The 17,602-nt window shown below is 35.2% G+C and overlaps 2 protein-coding genes and 1 long non-coding RNA gene across 3 annotated transcripts; all 3 read left to right on the top strand.

Annotated features, from left to right (window-relative positions):
* The first annotated feature begins 916 nt into the window (after positions 1-916).
* Positions 917-13,062, top strand: PDE194 (formyltransferase). Its single transcript, XM_028208439.2, has 11 exons — positions 917-1,202; positions 1,285-1,347; positions 1,967-2,101; positions 7,977-8,079; positions 8,914-8,984; positions 9,094-9,198; positions 9,435-9,468; positions 11,584-11,684; positions 11,810-11,869; positions 11,926-12,129; positions 12,628-13,062. Exons 1-11 carry the CDS (start codon positions 1,077-1,079, stop codon positions 12,718-12,720), a joined length of 1,095 nt encoding a protein of 364 aa, XP_028064240.2. The 5' UTR covers positions 917-1,076; the 3' UTR covers positions 12,721-13,062.
* LOC145789845 (uncharacterized) lies at positions 5,707-7,075 on the top strand. Its single transcript, XR_014328264.1, has 2 exons — positions 5,707-6,345; positions 6,495-7,075. It is a non-coding gene; the product is annotated as an uncharacterized LOC145789845 (long non-coding RNA).
* Positions 13,063-14,508: 1,446 nt separating the features above from the next.
* On the top strand, positions 14,509-17,063 carry LOC114267475 (heavy metal-associated isoprenylated plant protein 21). The gene is made up of 3 exons (XM_028208513.2): positions 14,509-14,646; positions 14,993-15,068; positions 16,593-17,063. The coding sequence occupies exons 1-3, from the start codon at positions 14,569-14,571 to the stop codon at positions 16,886-16,888; spliced, it is 450 nt and encodes a 149-aa protein (XP_028064314.1). The 5' UTR covers positions 14,509-14,568; the 3' UTR covers positions 16,889-17,063.
* The last annotated feature ends 539 nt before the right edge of the window (positions 17,064-17,602 follow it).

The raw sequence follows: 17,602 nt of genomic DNA, 5'->3' as shown, positions 1-17,602 counted from the left end.
TAAAGTAGCATTATCAATTGTTCCATTGGTTAGTATTAGTTGAAAAAAAAATTCATTAAAAAAAAAATTAATTGAAAAAAAATTTTGTTAGTCAAATTTTAAATTTTTGTTTAAAAACCAACATAAGATAAAAATTACACTGATACCCCCTGAGGTTTATGTTTATTACACTCGAACGATAAAAATTATATAAAAATGATAATTGTTTTTTATTTTTTATTTCTTAACCAAATTAATTTTTAATTTTTTTAAAAAATCAAACCATACATAACCTAAGAATATTTTGATAAGTCATTTCTTACGTTGGTAATTTATCTAATTATTCGTTAATTTTACGACATTTTTACCATTTGAGACCTGTTTGGTAATCATTTCGTTTTCAGTTTTCAATTTATATTTACAAAAATTGAAAAAACTGTCATAAAAACTTGTTTAATAATTTTTTTGATTTATAAATGGCTGTCTCAGTTTGTAAATTTGAGAAAAAAACGTAAATTTTAAAAATGAGTTTATGTAAGCTTTTTAAACAGAAATTTAAAAATTTGACTAACAAATTTTTTTTCAATTAATTTTTTTTTTCAACTAATACTAACCGATGGGGCAATTGATAATACTACTTTAAACATTGGGGAGTGGATTGTAATTTCTAAAATGTGAGGGGTGTCAATATAATTTATCTAGTGAGGGCAAAATTGGTATTTAAAAAAATTAAATGGCTGGAGGGAGCAATCTGCAATGAAACTTTAAACCTTAGGGAGGGGATGTAATTTCCAAAAGGTAAGAGGAAAATTGTAATAAACATAAACTTCAGGAGTGTCAATGTAATTTACCCAATTAAATTTTACTTTCAAAATAAATAAATAAATAATTAAATTTTTTATTTTTTAAAATGTAGAAATTACACACTAACCTAACCAAACCAAACCAAGCAAACCAAGCTCCTTGGGTTAAGCACTCCGAACCCTCACACACCAGTTGTTCCTCTTCCTGAGTAGAAAAAGCTGTGTAAATTGTAGCAGGAGATGAAATAGATTCGGTAGCCAGCAGAGGCTTTGAGTCGAACAAGAAAAAAAGGAATGTACTTGTTATCGTCTTCACTAATGCTTCGACGCTTTTGCTGTTTCACCGCAACCCATTGTTTGTCTTCCTCTGCCAACTCTTCTACTCAAAAGAAGCAACTCGTCTTCCTCGGTTCTCCTCAAGTTCTCCTCTCTCTCTCTCTCTATATATATATATATATACACACACATACTTGTAATTGATGCAATATGGTTCACTATTCAGGTCTCTGCTTCTGTTCTTGATGCTCTTTTCAATGCATCTTCTGCCCCAGGCTCTTTATTTGAGGTACTCAATTATTGATTTTTATCAACTCCCTTCATTTTAATCAATGCTAAGTACTGAATTGGCCTTCTTTGCTTTATTTTTATTTTTTTATATATTTATTATGATTTTTAATATTTTGTTTTAGTTGGGATTTGAAAGATTAAAGGATTTGTATTGCTTGCAGTTTTGATTTCACCTATAAAAGTTGTAGCTTTTAACTATAAATGTACAGTATCAGCTTCTAGGTCCCTGCATATGTTGCACCTTGTGTCATTTTGGTCATTTAATTTCAATTAGCTCAATTTTGACCATTAATTTTAACGCTGATTAAGATTTTTGAAGGAAAATGGTCGCTAAAGTTTGTTGGTAATTGAGATAACTCATTCAATTGAATGAGTTTACAATTTTGCTTATAAAAACATTACACACGCAGCTCATGTGTGCATTTTTCATCAAAAAACACTAACAATTGTAATCAATTAGATCAAATTGACACAATTATAAATAATGTAAAAATCGAGCCAACTGTGCTAGCAAAATAAATAATGCAAAATTGTTAGTATTTAATTTGAGATAATTTGGAAGTTGTTCTTGGGCATAATGAGAACATATGACTGGGCTTGGTAATTGATATATTTAGGTTGCTGCAATTGTTACTCAACCTCCTTCTGGAAGAGACCGAGGAAGAAAGGTGATGCCTTCACCAGTTGCACAGCATGCTCTTGATAGAAGCTTTCCTTCTGATTTGATTTTCACACCTGAAAGAGCTGGTGAGGTAATAATGGTTTCTGGGTGATATGTCTTCATTGGTCTGTGCACATGAAAATTCCTGCTTTCGGACTTTATTTTCTATTAATTTACTAGCTAGGAAGGATTGTTATGTGCTAATGAACCCATCATTTCATATAACCGAATGCTTATTGGGCTTGACTGGTTCTCCTTTTCTGGTTGTTCTTTTTGTTTTTTTCTTCCTATATAATTTCACTAGCTATTTTCTTTGAATTTAAAATGAGTGAATATACTTGTAAGGTTGTTGATTTTCTAAAACTTGCAATTGCAATTAATACATATGGAGCGTATGGCATTATAGGAGAGTTTTGTTTACTCATAAAAAAATAAATAAATAATATGAGAGTTTTGTGCCGGTTTATTGCAAAATGATGCCATTATCATAGTATCATCACATGTTACTGTGAGAATAATATTAGTTTAGGTATGGTTTAGGTTTATTCTGTGAATATTATTTCCTATTTTGGATTAGGCCTATTGTTTCCTATTTAGGATTAGGTTTAGAATTGCTATATATTTTAGATGTACATATTGTATTGAAACACAATTGAATATACAGAAAAGCTTTCAGGAATCTTACATGGTATCAGAGCAACACGATCGTTGATCTCGTGGTGGCTAGGGTTTTGCAAAATCTGGTCTCTCTGTCTGGTTCTTCATTTGGCTTGAAGTCGTCGACTGGTTCGAAGTTGATTCGACGACCCATTTGGTTCTCCATCAGCTTCTGCTCTCGGACTTTGACTTTGAATCTGAAAGTCAAAGTCGAGTGTGATCTTTGGTTTGCATCTCTCTCTCTTTGCCTTTGCTGACTCCCACCTCTCTCTTTGGTTCGTGACGTCGCTGGTTCTCTCTTTGGTTCGCGACATCGCTGGTTCTCTCTTTGGTTCGCGACATCGCTGGTTCTTCTAGATTCGACTCATCTTCGTAAGGCTCTGGTTCAAAATCACGTGTTATCGCCGAAATCGCATCGTCTGCTTCTGGGCCTGATCACGATCATGATAGTGAGAGCTCTTGTTTCTTGCTCTCTCCTTCGCAAAGTCTGCTCTCTCTCTCTCTCTCTCATCTAGAGTTCTCTTCTGCTTCGTGGTTGGTTGGTTTGGTCACATCTGTTTGGCTTATTACAATTTGGCCTATCCAATCGTTGTTTATTACACTTTGCTCCATCAATTATCTATTTTGTTTTGGCTCATTACGATGCTAGATACCCATCAGGTTTAGCCTTCTGGAAAGCCCAAAAAAGAGCCATTGGCATCAGATGAGTGTGCCTTCTGTCATCAGAGGGGTCATTGGAAGTATCACTGTTCCAAAAAGGGATGTCTGTCTGACTGGCTCGTTTTCTCAGCAATCTCGGAACTAGTTTTGCCCTTCTTCTCGGAGTAATTTTCAAGCTCCCATTAATTTTACTGTATCTGTTCCAGCTCCTGATCTTGACTTGGCTTTATTGAGTGCTCAGATTAGTCAGTTTCAGCATACATTGTCTACCCTACAACCATTCCCATTTGTCTCCATTGTTTCCTTTCTTCATTCAGGCTTGCTTGGGACTTCTTCAGGTATCTCTTCGTCTGTCTGGATTTTTGACTCTGGTGTCTCTTATCATATGACTCCCCATTTCTTCTTACTTCAAAATTGTACTCCTCCTTCCTCTCATATTACTGTTAATGCCGCTAATGGGTCTGGTATGTTTGTTATATTTGTTAGGCCTATCTTACCGTCTGCTATGTCTGTTGTCTCTATTCCATCTGTCCTTTATGTTTCTCAGTTATCTGTCAATTTATTATCTATCAGTCAGCTTGATGCCTCCGGTTTTGATGTTTTATTTTCTTCTTCAATTTATTCTGTGTAGGATCGGATGTCCAAGCAACAGATTGGGACTGGCCATAAAGTTGGAGACCTCTATGTGGTGGAGAGCTTGCATCTGCCTATGAGGACCTCTTCTACTGCTTTTTTCTCTTTTCAGTTAGATTCTATGTCCAGTCCTTTTTACTTGTGGCATTCTAGATTAGGGCACTTGTCTGCTAACCGCTTATGGTCTTTAGCTCAGTCAAGTATATTGAGTAAAGTTTCTCCTAGTGAACTTACTGAATGTCAGGGGTGTAAACTTGCCAAAATGACAGTCTTACCTTTTCGTACAAGTACTTCTATATCTGATACACCGTTTTCTTTAGTTTATATTGATGTTTGGGGCCCTTCTCTTGTTCTCACCAAAGGGAGTTCTGCCTATTATGTGTCATTTGTTGATGACTACACTCGTTACACTTGGGTTTATCTTATGACTCATAAGTCTGACTTCTACCAAATATACCGTACTTTCTAGTCTATGGTCACTACACAGTTTGGGTCTACTATTAAATTGTTGCGGTTTAACTTGGGCGGGGAATACTTTAAAACTGAATTCTGTGACTATTTGGCCAAATTGGGTACCATTCACCAAACTTCTTGTACTGATACACCTGTCCAAAATGGTCAAGTTAAGCGTAAACACGGTCATCTTCTTGAGACAGTTGGGTCTCTCCTTTTCTTTGCCTCCGTTCCGACTTCGTTTTGGGGTGAGGCAGTTCTTACTGCTATTTTTCTTCTCAACCATATGCCCAAACCCCTTCTTTCTGATCGGTCTCCTTACGAGGCTTTGTTTTCTCAACTTCTCAATTACCCTCTCCTTTGTGTGTTTGTGTCTGCTTGTTTTCTCCTATTACCCCGTAAAGATAGGACCAAACTTAGTGTCCAGTCTGTCTTACGTGTCTTTTTGGGTTATAGCCTCACTCAGAAAAGTTATCGCTGCTATGACCTTATTTTCCGTCGTCTTTTTCTCTCTTGCCATGTTACTTTTCTTGAACGTCTACCTTACTTTTAGCTTCCTCCTTTCACCGCTCTAGTTTCCAAAGAGGATTTGGCTCATATTGATCCGTTTCCTTCTGAGGTCCTGTCTGATGAGTTCATATCACAGCTCCCCCTGAGCTTGTTCCATCTTCTCCTCCTGCTTTACCTCTGGCTGCTTCTCCTTTGATTTCTCCTCCTCCTCCGTTGTTAGTTTATTCTCGTCGCAATGTTCCTCCTCCACCGGTTGTCTCTACCCCTGCTGCTGATCCTCCTGTTTCTGACGACTCTGATCCTACTACACACTGATATCTTACTCGAGCGCGTCATCTTCAAAACAGGTTGGGTTGGTCTAATACATGTTTTTCTGTTTCCTATCGTACTTTTTTGTCTGCTATTCACTTTTTTTCAGAACCTCAGTCTTATAAGGAGCCCTGTCAGGATCCTCATTGGGTTCACCCTACAGAGGATGAATTGTCTGCTATACAGAAAACTAGTACTTGGGAGTTGGTTCCTTTGCCTGCTGGTAAGAATCTGGTTGGTTGCAAATAGGTATACAAAGTCAAGACTCATTCTGATGGTTCTCTTAAGTGCTACAAAGCTTGTTTGGTTACCAAAGGTTTCTCATAGGAATATGGTATTGATTATGAGGAGATTTTTGCTCCTGTTGCCAAGATGACTATTGTTTGTACTTTGATTTCTGTCGCTGCTATTCGTTCTTGGCCTCTTTATCAGATGGATGTTAAGAATGCTTTTCTTAATAATCATCTTACTGAGGAGGTTTACATGCATCCTCCCCGTGGCCTTCACCATTCCTCTGGACAGGTTTGTCGCCTTTGGCGTGCTCTATATGGTCTGAAGTAGTCTCCTCGTGCTTGGTATGATCGCTTTCAGACTGTTGTTATGAGCTTGGGTTTCATCCTTGTGCTTAGGACTCTGCTTTATTTCTTCTTCACACCTCTACTGGCTTTGTTGCATTATTACAGTATGTGAATGATACGATCATCACTGGTTCGGACTCTTCTGCTATATCTGAGGTCAAGCAACATATTTTCCGCACCTTTAAAATGAAGGATCTGGGTCCATTACGGTATTTTCTTGATATTAAGGTAGCTTCTTCTCCCAAGGGCTACTTTTTATCTCAGGTTAAGTATGCCAACGAGGTTATTCATCGTGCGGGTCTTACTGACACTAAGATTTCTGATACTCCCATTGAGTTTAATGTAAAGCTCAACACTACTGATTGTGTTCTTCTAGATGATCCTACTTTATATCGCGAGCTCGTGGGGTGCTTAGTCTATCTGACAGTTACTCGTCTTGATCTTGCTTATGCTGTTCATGTGGTTAGCCAGTTTGTCTCTGCTTCTCGCTCTACCCATTGGGCTGCTTTGGTTCGGATTCGTCGCTATCTCCGAGGTACTATATTTCAAGTCTTATTGTTGTCTTCTACTTCCTCTTTGGACTTAGTGGCTTATGCTGATTCTGATTGAGCTAGTGATGTCACTGATCGCAAGTCCACTTCTGGCTTCTGCATGTTTCTTGGTGATTCCTTGATCTCTTGGAAGGCAAAGAAACAGACTGTTGTTGCACGTTCCACTGCCGAGGCTGAATACCATGCTATGACTCATGCCACTGCCGAGATTGTTTAGCTTCGTTGTCTCTTGACTGAGTTGGGTGTCCCTCAGTCGTCTCCAACCTCCTTCTATTGTGACAACCGCAGTGCTATTCAGATTGCACATAACACTGTCTTCCATGAGCGGACCAAGCACATTGAGATTGATTGTCACTTTGTTTATCAGCATCTGCAGTTTGGTTCTATCTCATTTCCTTTCGTCTCTTCAGCTCTACAGCTTGCTGACTTCTTTACCAAGACTCACACCACTGCTCGGTTTCAGTTTCTTCTTGGTAAACTCTCAGTGTTTTCTGCCCAAACACCTTAAGTTTGAGCGGGGGTGTGAGAATAATATTAGTTTAGGTTTATTTTGTGAATATTGTTTCCTAGTTTGGATTAGGTCTATTGTTTCCTATTTAGGATTAGGTTTAGAATTGCTATATATATATATCAGATGTACACATTGTATTGAAACACAATTGAGTATACAGAAAAACTTTCAAGAATCTTACAGTTATGATATCACTTTAGCAACTCTGTGAAATCATTGCCTTGACATGGTGAAATGCTTTGATAAATGCACTGGATTCTATGCAAACTTCATAAAGAACAGAACTCTCCATACTTCAACACATGTTCCACCATTAAGACTAAAATTTTTACTATATATTAGGATTGTAGCTTAATGCTGTGATTGAGCTATTAAGGCAGGCATGAACCTCTAATTTATGCAATTTGAGTTACACACGTAAAGAATTCTTATCTATAGCAGGATACTGGTTATGCGGTGCAGATTCTTGCATGTTGTAGGAGTTCTGTGAGTTACTTCTTCTCATACTATAATGTGTGATTTCAATTTCTGTTAGTCCATATAAAGGTCTCTCTTTTTATGGAAATTTTCGATGGTCTTCAAATCTTGTGTGCTGCAGCACAAACTATTTACCAGCAATGGAATTTTGTAGTTTGATTCCTTTGCAATCATTTATGTATCAATGCTTTTTTGGGGAAAATTTGGAGATGCATAGGGGACTAAATTGTTGAATTTGTACCCCAATTAAGAGGTGTTCATATGTATATCCATTTCTTAAAATAATTTATTATTTGGTTAATTTTTGAACCCTATGTGTATGATTCTTGGTGATTTTGCACATTGCTATTCGATTAGAGGTCAACCTGTCAAGTGGGTTTCATATTATGTGACATATGTGCCTGTTTGTTGTTGATATCTTCTTCTTTGCCCAGAAGGTTTTATTTTTGTTTCTCATTTCAAGTGAAATCTTTTCTGGGGGAGTTTACCTACTACCATGCATATATGATGTTGTTCCGTAGGGTATTCAGTCCTTTCATTGTATCAATGCGATTATCATATGAAATTTTTACAGAGACATTGACTGTTTGCATGAAGAGAATTCATTTTTTATTTTATTTTGTTCAGGAAACATTCTTGTCCAATTTAAAAGCTCTGCAGCCAGAGCTTTGCATTACAGCAGCATACGGGAATATTTTACCTAACAAATTTCTCAAGATTCCTCCATTGGGTTAGCAAAAGATAATCTCTTTTTATTTATTTATTTAAATAATGCATCTTCTTAACACAATCACATTTAAGATTCTATGCTTTCAGGCTCACCAAGTGAATCATGTCCTAGTAGGTTTGTGAATAAATGCCCATTTTCTTATTAACAGTTTAATCTTGAAATTGTGTTCTGCTCACTTGTTTTATAAAGCAAACCAAAGAATTTTAAATTTGCCAGGATTTAAATTTTATAAAGAATTACTTATAACCAAATTTTCAATGTGATTATTTCATTACTCAAAGATATGTAGGTTTTTGGCCAATATGTTTGCACTGCATACAAACGCCACATGTTAAGTTGTCTCTTGTGAGCCTCTAAAGTTGAGTTGTTAGGTATTTTCCCAGAGTCTTGGCCACAGGTCCACTAGGTGGTAAGCATCACATGCACACCTTTTGAAAAATGCTCACCATGTTTATGTGCTGATATCCTTGAAACATATCAATAAAATATATATATATAGAGAGAAAATACCTACAAATAATGAGGGAAATGCATCACAATGTTGGATGGATTTGAAAACTACAAATAATGAGGGAAAGTGTGTTGTTCAATCATTAGAATTAGGGTGACCAGCAATCTTGGTTATACTTATGTGTAGAGAAGCTTTAAGAATTGCTATATTAGGAAATGCTTTACAATGTTTTAATAAAACTAAAGAAATAATTAGAAAATTTTGATATCAGTTAAAATTTGACTTGGTTTGAATTGATTAAAAATTTATGTTAAACCAAAATCCTAAAACCTGAGTTGAGAATCTGATATTACACCACTTAATGTTCCAATGTAATCTTCCAGGGACAGTCAACATACACCCAAGCCTGCTGCCTCTGTACCGTGGTGCTGCTCCTGTTCAAAGAGCTTTGCAGGTTTCTTATCCTGCTAGAATTTCAATTTTTATTGTTTTGCATGCTCACTTCTACTTCTACATCATCTCATCTGTGATCTCAACCATCACATTGATAAATTCTGTGCTAGGATGGCGTAAAAGAAACGGGAGTATCGTTAGCATTCACCGTTCGGGCATTGGATGCTGGACCTATCATTGCTTGTGAAAGAATGGAAGTTGATAATCAGATTAAGGTATGCATGAGATTCTCTAGAATCATTACTTTTTATCCGAAGTTTTGAGGGTGAATAATAAGATTAGGTCCATTTTCCTGCTGGCCCTGTGAATGGATGATAAAGATCTGATTAGTCAAACATGCATATGGGAACAAAGTATGTGTAGCCCATACATCTATTGATCCACTTACATCTAGCATTTGCTACTTTCTAAGAATTCTTCTGACTGATGCGTTTGAGTGATCTGGATGCAGGCACCAGATTTACTTGCTTTTCTATTTTCTCAAGGTGTGGCTTTGTTCACTGTTCTCTACAAATTTTATATCTTTAGAGAAAATATTCATGCAATTTATAGCTCTTTTTTTGTGCGGCTTTAGCGCTATACATCTCAAGTATTTAGTCACATTATATTGCTTCCATAGGGGTAGCTCTTTTTTTATGAATTTTTAGCAATGCCCTGGCCCCTAGTTAATTAACTTTATTAGGTAGTGATGGAATTTATTTGAGCAGAACATATGATGAGATGGAAAATTCTGAAAAAAATTGGACGTACACATGTAGGGTACATGACAGCATATTACTATATTTATATAATCTTTTAATAGGGAAAAGTTATGTAATTGGCTTGGTTTCAAACTTCTATATTGAGAATCATGCAACTCAGAAGATGAAGCTCAAGAATATTGTATACGTTGTTAACTATTTTGTAGGTATTACATTTATTTATGTTCTCCACAACTACGTTTCTTTTTCTTTTTTCTTCGAAAATGTCCATTTCATTCTTGTCTAGTTTAACATGTATGACTTTTAAATTACTTTTGGAAAATGTTTAGACATATGGTCTTTCAACTTGAATCGAGTAGTGTATCATTCGTATGCAGCTCTGAGATTGACCATACTCCTTGGAAGTGTCTATGCTTCATAGGATTTATGTATACACAATTATACATATTAAAATTTTGTTGTTCCTAGTAGATGCCATTTGGCAACAAGTTGTCATTTTTGCTTGTTATCAGTATTGGGGGCCCTATTATTAATGAACTCAAATTTTAATTAGACCTTCTATTCCAATCATCATCATCCTTTGTTAATGCCCAAAATTAGTTTCTCCTAGTCCGTAGAGGCCATAATTTAAATATGCTCATCTGCAGAGAGCCGTTGGGCTAGAAAGGCATTTCTCAATTTTTAATCTATCTTTGTCTAATGCCTGTCATGAGTAGGGCTGCAAACGAGCCGAGCCGAGCCGAGTTTTTGAATGTTCAACCTTGTTTATTAAGAATTAGTCGAGCTCGAACTCGAGCTTAAAAAATTGAGCTCAATTATATAAACGAGCCGAGTTCGAGCTCGAGCTCGAGCTTGAAAAAAAATTAAATTAAAATTAATTTACTTATTAAGATAAAAAAAAATACAAAATTATGTATAAAATATAAAATAATGCTTATATTAATAATAAATTTCATCAATCAAATATGTAAATTTACACAAAAACCAAACATAAATAAAAAATAGAATAGATTATTGAAAAATTATTTAATATATTATTAAAAATAAATATTAATTTATTTGTCTTTATGTTCACGAGCCTTGTCGAGCCGAGCTTAGGGCTACTTGAGCTCGGCTCGATTAATAAACGAGCTTAAAAATTAAGCTCGAATTCGTTCATTTAATAAACGAGTCGAGCTCACACGAGCTTTAAACGAGCCGAGCTCGAGCTATTCATGAACAATTCAGTTCGTTTGCAGTCCTTGTCATGAGGCATGCCTTATTATGTGCTATTCAGGTAGTTTGATCCGTCATACAGAAGTGATAGGCCAGTTGACTCATTTGAATTATCCTATGGCTAATTTATCTTTGTTGATGATTGATCAGCTCTTAATACGGAATTCATAACCTTATTAGCTCATAGAATATATTTAGGAGTGTAAAAATGGCCTGCAAACCGTAGGCGGCCCAAAGCCCGCTCGTGGCCCGGGATGGGCTCGTCCCGTTTAGGCCCAGGCTTGAGCCCAGTCTGAGCCCTTGGGCCCGGGCTTGGGCCATCATTTTAAAGCCCAGCCCGGCCAGGCCCGGCCTGTGGGCCCCGCCCGCTCAAGGCTCGGCCAGAGGCTCACTGTCTTTTTTAGTGAAAAATAATAAAATTTTAGTAGAAAAAAAATTAGAAAGACAAAAAAAAAAGGTCAGGCCCGCCCAAGTCCGAGGCTAGGTCAGGCCTAGGCCCCCCGGCCCGAATACTCCTGGGCCTAGGTTTGGGCTTGGGCTTATTTTTTGGCCCGTGGGCCGGCCTGACCCAGCTCGAATTTTGGTAGGAGCCCACGAGGCCTGGCCCGGCCAGATTTACATCCCTAAATATATTCTATGGTTTGTTAGCTTTGGTGATTATTGATTTGTTCCTAATGTACGTAGGATCTAAACTTCTGATCCATGAGCTTCCCTCTATATTTGACGGATCAGCAAGGGTGAAAGCACAACCTCAGGATGACTCTCAAGCTACTTTGGCTCCAAAGGTTTAATAAACATTTGCTTGTTAGTACGAGTTTCTTTAGTGATGAGGTCCTGGAAACTTAATATTTGGAGAGTTGAGATTGTCTATATCCATGTATTAAACTTTAAAATTGACTGCTTTACACAGATTAGTCCCGAGGAGTCATGGCTGTCCTTTGATCAAGAAGCTATAGTCCTACATAACAAGGTACACGCTCTACTTCTCTTGGTCCAACTGCATGAATGTGACATACAGCCTTTTAGGTTCGGGCATTTTCAGGGTGGCCGGGGACCCGAGCTAGAGTAGTGGCCGTCGACAGCGGAAGTGGTCAGCAGAATATTCTGGAGCTTAAAATTATTACTACAAGAGTTTGCAGCAGTGACAATGTTCAGGGTCTCGAAGTTGATAATGTGACTTTCAGTAAAGGTGCATTGATATTCCCATGCAGTAGGCACACAGCGCTTGAGGTGGGTAGTCATTTTAAGTTGTTCTGTGAAGTTTTTTGTAATTCCCGTTTGGCTTCAGCTAAATAAGCCACAAGGAAAAAACCTGTTTGTTTTTGGCTTAAAAAATAACTAAAAGGGCTAAAGAAGTCCACTTTCCCACTAACAAAAACTAACAAATCAACAATTTTAGCAATTACCAAACGTCCAAGTTTTTTTAGATACTTAAAAAGCCAACCCGGGGCTAAATGAGTTGAATTTGAACCTTGCATTCAGTACCACATTTTGTAAGAGGCACCTATTCAACCAGATAAAAATAAAAATTAAAACATGTTTTGAATTGGAGACTTGTTTCTTTCAACAGCTAAATAATGAACAAAACAAAACTTGTTTCTTTTTTTTTTTTGGGACATTAAACATGTTCAACGAGGATACACTTCATTATGATCACGAGTAAGAGGAATATGCATTTCATTTGTTATGTTTGCTGATATTGGCTCTTTGTCAACACTGATCAATCAGGTACTGGAGGTTCAGCTTCCGGGTAAGAAAGTAGTGAATGCAGCTGCATTTTGGAATGGTTTGAGAGGCCAGCAGCTAAAGAAGTTGTATTAAACGAAGTGTTTCATTTGTTGGCAATGCAAGTGAGAAAATCCATTTCATTTTGCGGTGGCATTAATGGGTCGTGTATCTGATGAAGCAAAGGCTCAGCCTAGTTCGATTGCAATACATAAGAAGTTTATTCAAATTGGTTTTGACCCGGCTAGAATTTCTGAAAGAAACACAGTTTTCTCTGTCATGTTCCTTAATTTCTTCAATGTTAACTTTGTAATGTTTTGAGTGGTTTTCTTGGTTTTTGGTTTTAAACTCAATTTGATGCTCTGTTTCTGTGAATACGATTTGGCTGCTAGCTGCTAAACTATTGTCAGAAGTGAATCAAATTTTGATTTGAGCAAAGTATTAAGCAACTGTATTTACTCTTGAGAAAATCTATATATCATGACAACCAATTTTAGTAGTCTGCTTTGCCATTTGCCCTGTTCACTGCTACCAACTACCGCCGCTAGCCGTTGCCGCCAGCCACCGCCAACTTTTCCTGCATTGACAACTTTTTAACGTGTGTTTTTATCACAAAAAAGATTAAATTTTAAATTAAATAACATATAGGCTATTGGAATAGATTTTTCACCTATTAACCCAATTTTCTTTTATATTCTCTTTTTACAGAATGTAAAAAAATTCGACAACAATGATTCATCCCACTAAAAATATCACCACTAATAGCATTAATGCATTAAAAAAGTAAAAAAAAAAAAAAAATACAATTCCAAGATCAAAACATCACATCATTAATGGCGAGATTCACTGCCACCTAATTAGTGGGAGCACTAATTAGTACTCCCAAGTATTTTTCAAAATTCGAAGGACTTCAAACCATGTCCTAAAGCATTGAAACCATGATTGGGATGGGGAATGATTGTAGCTAGCATAAAAGAATTGGGATCCTCCCCTTGAACCCCCTCCTTCATTCTCTCCTTGCATGGGCCTTCGGGTCTACTTTGAGGCCCAGTTTTGATAATTCGAACCGTTCATATTTTTAGATTTATTCATTATATCATACCTGTAAAAAATCAAGTTGATCGAATATCATAAAGTATGTGTTCGGAAAACTGTTTATTAAAAAATAGTTTGTAGTCCCAATTTTCTGAACGCATACTTTCTGATATCCGATCAACTTGATTTTTTACAGGTATACTATACTGAATAAATCTAAAAATATGAACGATTCAGATTATCAAAACTGGGCCTCAAAGTGGACCCGAAGGCCCCTGCAAGGAGGGAATGAAGGAAAGGATCAAGGAGGGGATCTGGACTCAGCATAAAAGCCCACAGAACCACTGCCTTGATTTTCAAACTTTCTTGATAGAATCAAAACTACTGGAGAGCCATTATTGTAGTGTATATTTTTTTAAGGCAAATATTAGTACATTGTTTAATATTAAAAAGTGTATATAAAATATCTTAAAAATTTATAAAATTATTAAAAAATATATTAATTTTAATAAAAACGTATTAAATTTAATAAAAAATGTCTTGTATTCTTTAAATTTTTTTGTCTTTTATTTATATCTTAATACACTTGTCAGTAAGATCATTTTTTTAAATGAATAATGGAAAAAGCAAAAACCACACACCCTTTGAAAGAAAATGAAAGCAAACATAAAAGTACTTTTACAGAACATTTTCTTATTAGCTTATAGGATAGTGATTTCCAAAAGCATAGTTGGTCTGTCATGATTTCAAGCCCCACTTTAACACTGTTTGTGGGCTAAAAACAGCTAGTACACACATCTCTCTTTTGAGTCCCACAAATTCCTTATATAAGTGTCAACTCTTGCGATGTTGATCATGTAATGTAAAACCCTCTCTCTCTCTCTCTCTCTCTCTCTACTTTGCTTTGCAATGGGGGCTCTTGACTATCTCTCTAACTTTTGCACTGTCACCAGCACAAGGAGAAGAAGCAAACGCAAACCAATGCAGGTGCTCATTAGCTATAGCTCCTGGAAACTAGCTAGTTTTGATTTGTGTATAATCTTTAAAGAACACACACTCTCCACTAAGGATCCTCTAGAGTGAAATTTCTCTAAAGTTTCCTAGAGTGTTATAGTGTGTGGTTGAGATTTACTGACAAGTCACATCAGAAAAATTGATGTGACTTACTAGTAAATCTCAACCACACAATGTAACACTCTAGGAAACTTTAGAAAAAAATCACTCTAGAGGATCCTTGCTCCACACTCTCTCTCCCTCTCTATCTAGCTGGTTTATGTACTTCTTTTCTGTCACTCTTTGTTTTTTTCATAGATTGTTGTGCTTTCTTTCTCAGACAGTTGAGATCAAAGTGAAGATGGACTGTGATGGCTGCGAAAGAAGAGTTAAAAATGCTGTCACCTCTATGAAAGGTTCATATATGTTCTCTCACTCTCTCTCTCTCATTAATGATGTTTTCTTGTAAACTTTCAGAAACATGTTACATCCCATATCAGTTGCCCACGATGGGGTTGTTTGATTTTTAAATAAAGACTAAAAGGTTTAATTTTAAAATTTTAAAGAAAGGTTTAGCGGTATGTAAGGAGGTATGTAAGGAGTGAGGCTTATATGTGTTATGATGTGTGTGTTTATATATTTATTTTTTTTCTTGTCATATTACTGAAGTTTTCTTTAAAACTTTAAAATTAAAATTTTCTATCATTATTGTTGATTTTTTTTACAGATACATAATCAAAAAATAAAAATTAAAAGTATCAATTTTTGTATTTCTTAATAATCAGTTGCGTACGATGGGGTTGTTTAGTTTTTTTACAAGTTCAAAGTTAATAATTAAAAAATAAAAATTAGAAGTACCAATTTTAATAGTCAGTCCCGTAAGTTGTATCATAGATAACCATAAATTTGAGGACAATATTAGAATTGAATGACACTTTTTTTAAAAAAAAAAAAAATTATCAAAAAATAAATAAATAAAAAAAATAAAAAACAGAAAACAAAACTATAGCAATCAAACCGGTCATATAAACTATGAATTGATTATAAATTAATACAGGAATTGACCAACATGCGTGTAATTTTTATTCTGACTAATATATTGGGATGTATCTATATTAAAAGAACAAAAACTCAATAGTATCATGTATATAAAAAAGCATGAATCTCTATTTATATATCAAATTCATATACAATTTTTACGAAAATAATGTGTCAATATATCGCTTTTATAAATAAACGCATCTTGATAAGTTTTATCCTTTAAGTTGAAAGTTGACATCCAACCATATCATTTTGTATAAATTTTTTAATTAAATGTCATTAACCTCAAAACTTATGAAGCATGGGGTACGGATACGAGTAGCGATATTGATTCGTCGATACGATAAAATTCCAAAAAACTAGGGTATGATCACAGCTTGGTACGTTTGTAAAAAAAATATTTATTTTTAATTTGGAGTCATAAAAAATTTGATTAAATGATTTAAATTGTTAAGATCCAATCTACAATTAATATTTAATGATAAAAGTAAAGGTATAAATCAAAATTAAATATCATTATATTAGATAACTTATAAATTTTAAAATCATACAGTATAAATTTAAAATAAAAAAAGAGTCTAGTGAAAATTTTTTTATCTATGTAGTAAAAGAAAATATTGTTTCCACTAAAGTACCGTACGGCTTGGGTATATATTAAGTACGTTTGGGTATGTCAAAATTAAGATAAAAAAAATAAAAATACGTATTTCGTGTACCTGTAGGAAAAAAATACTCTACACCAGTAAATACCCATACCACATATTTTTCGAAGGACCCGGATTCATAGCTTAAAACCAGATTCATAAACAAATGTTTTTCTCATATTAATATTATCATGACACTGTTCCTCTCTCTGTCTCTCTCTCTCTCTCTCTCTCTCTCTCTCACAATTGTTTTAGGTGTGAAAACTGTGGAGGTAATCCGAAAGCAAAGCAGGGTGACAGTGAGTGGTTATGTTGATCCGAACAAGGTCTTAAAGAAAGTAAAGAGCACAGGAAAGAGAGCTGAGTTCTGGCCATACATCCCATACAACTTAGTTTATTATCCTTATGTCTCTCAAGCCTATGACAAGAAGGCACCTTCTGGCTATGTTCGAAACGTTGCTCAAGCCGTGCCGGCCGGAATCAACCCCCCAGAGGAGAGATTTACTTATCTCTTCAGTGATGATAACCCTAATGCTTGTTCTGTCATGTGAGGAATGTTATTTCATGATGATGATGAGTTTGTTGAAAAAATGAAGGGAAAAACTGGTTTAGTTTTTGAAGTTTTTTATTACATGCATGATCTCTTGCAACTGAGGTTGAGTGAACATGATGCTTTTCTTTTGTTTAAAATGTGTGTTTTAGTAAATACAAAGTGATGGTTTGTTAGTGCGTGTGATTTCATGGATTACTAGTTTAAATTTTCATTAATACTAATGTATCTAGAAATTTTATCAAAAAATATCACCTTAATGGTTTGATACATCACCTTTTACATAAAAAATATCAACCTATTTGTTACTAGTTCTCTTATTTTGAGATAATTATTAAACAATTAATGAAAACAATAATATATTATCATGTAATTAGGTGATATAAAACAGTAAACAAAAAATAATATATATATATATATATATATATTTTGATAATTAAGAATGTTTAAGTCAGTTTATGCGCACTCCGACTAATTTAGGAGATATTAATTTTACCGTCAACTAACGGGACCCAAAAAATAATATATATAGCAGCTCTCTTATAAGAAAATGGATGATTCGTTCTCAAAATCATATTAACTTTTTTTTTTTTTTTGACACAAATATAATCAAAACATTCAACTACTACTATACCATCAATTTAATTTTTTGGCATAAATAATCTATTTAACAACTACAATATTAACTATTCAAATCACTTCAGCGTGCTCAAGA

The sequence above is a fragment of the Camellia sinensis genome, chromosome 4 (genome assembly GCF_055761805.1).
Source record: "Camellia sinensis isolate YWXY chromosome 4, ASM5576180v1, whole genome shotgun sequence".
NCBI lineage: Eukaryota > Viridiplantae > Streptophyta > Magnoliopsida > Ericales > Theaceae > Camellia > Camellia sinensis.
This window is presented reverse-complemented; position numbering and strand designations above follow the sequence as displayed.

Bases quoted from the DNA above. Each gene is read 5' to 3' on its own strand.
- PDE194 (XM_028208439.2), top strand. From the start codon at position 1,077: ATGTACTTGTTATCGTCTTCACTAATGCTTCGACGCTTTTGCTGTTTC. The intron at 1,203-1,284 runs GTTCTCCTCTCT...TTCACTATTCAG, and splicing joins TCTTCCTCGGTTCTCCTCAA to GTCTCTGCTTCTGTTCTTGA. The intron at 11,870-11,925 runs GTACACGCTCTA...ACAGCCTTTTAG, and splicing joins CTATAGTCCTACATAACAAG to GTTCGGGCATTTTCAGGGTG.
- LOC114267475 (XM_028208513.2), top strand. From the start codon at position 14,569: ATGGGGGCTCTTGACTATCTCTCTAACTTTTGCACTGTCACCAGCACA. The intron at 14,647-14,992 runs GTGCTCATTAGC...TTTCTTTCTCAG, and splicing joins GCAAACGCAAACCAATGCAG to ACAGTTGAGATCAAAGTGAA. The intron at 15,069-16,592 runs GTTCATATATGT...CAATTGTTTTAG, and splicing joins TGCTGTCACCTCTATGAAAG to GTGTGAAAACTGTGGAGGTA.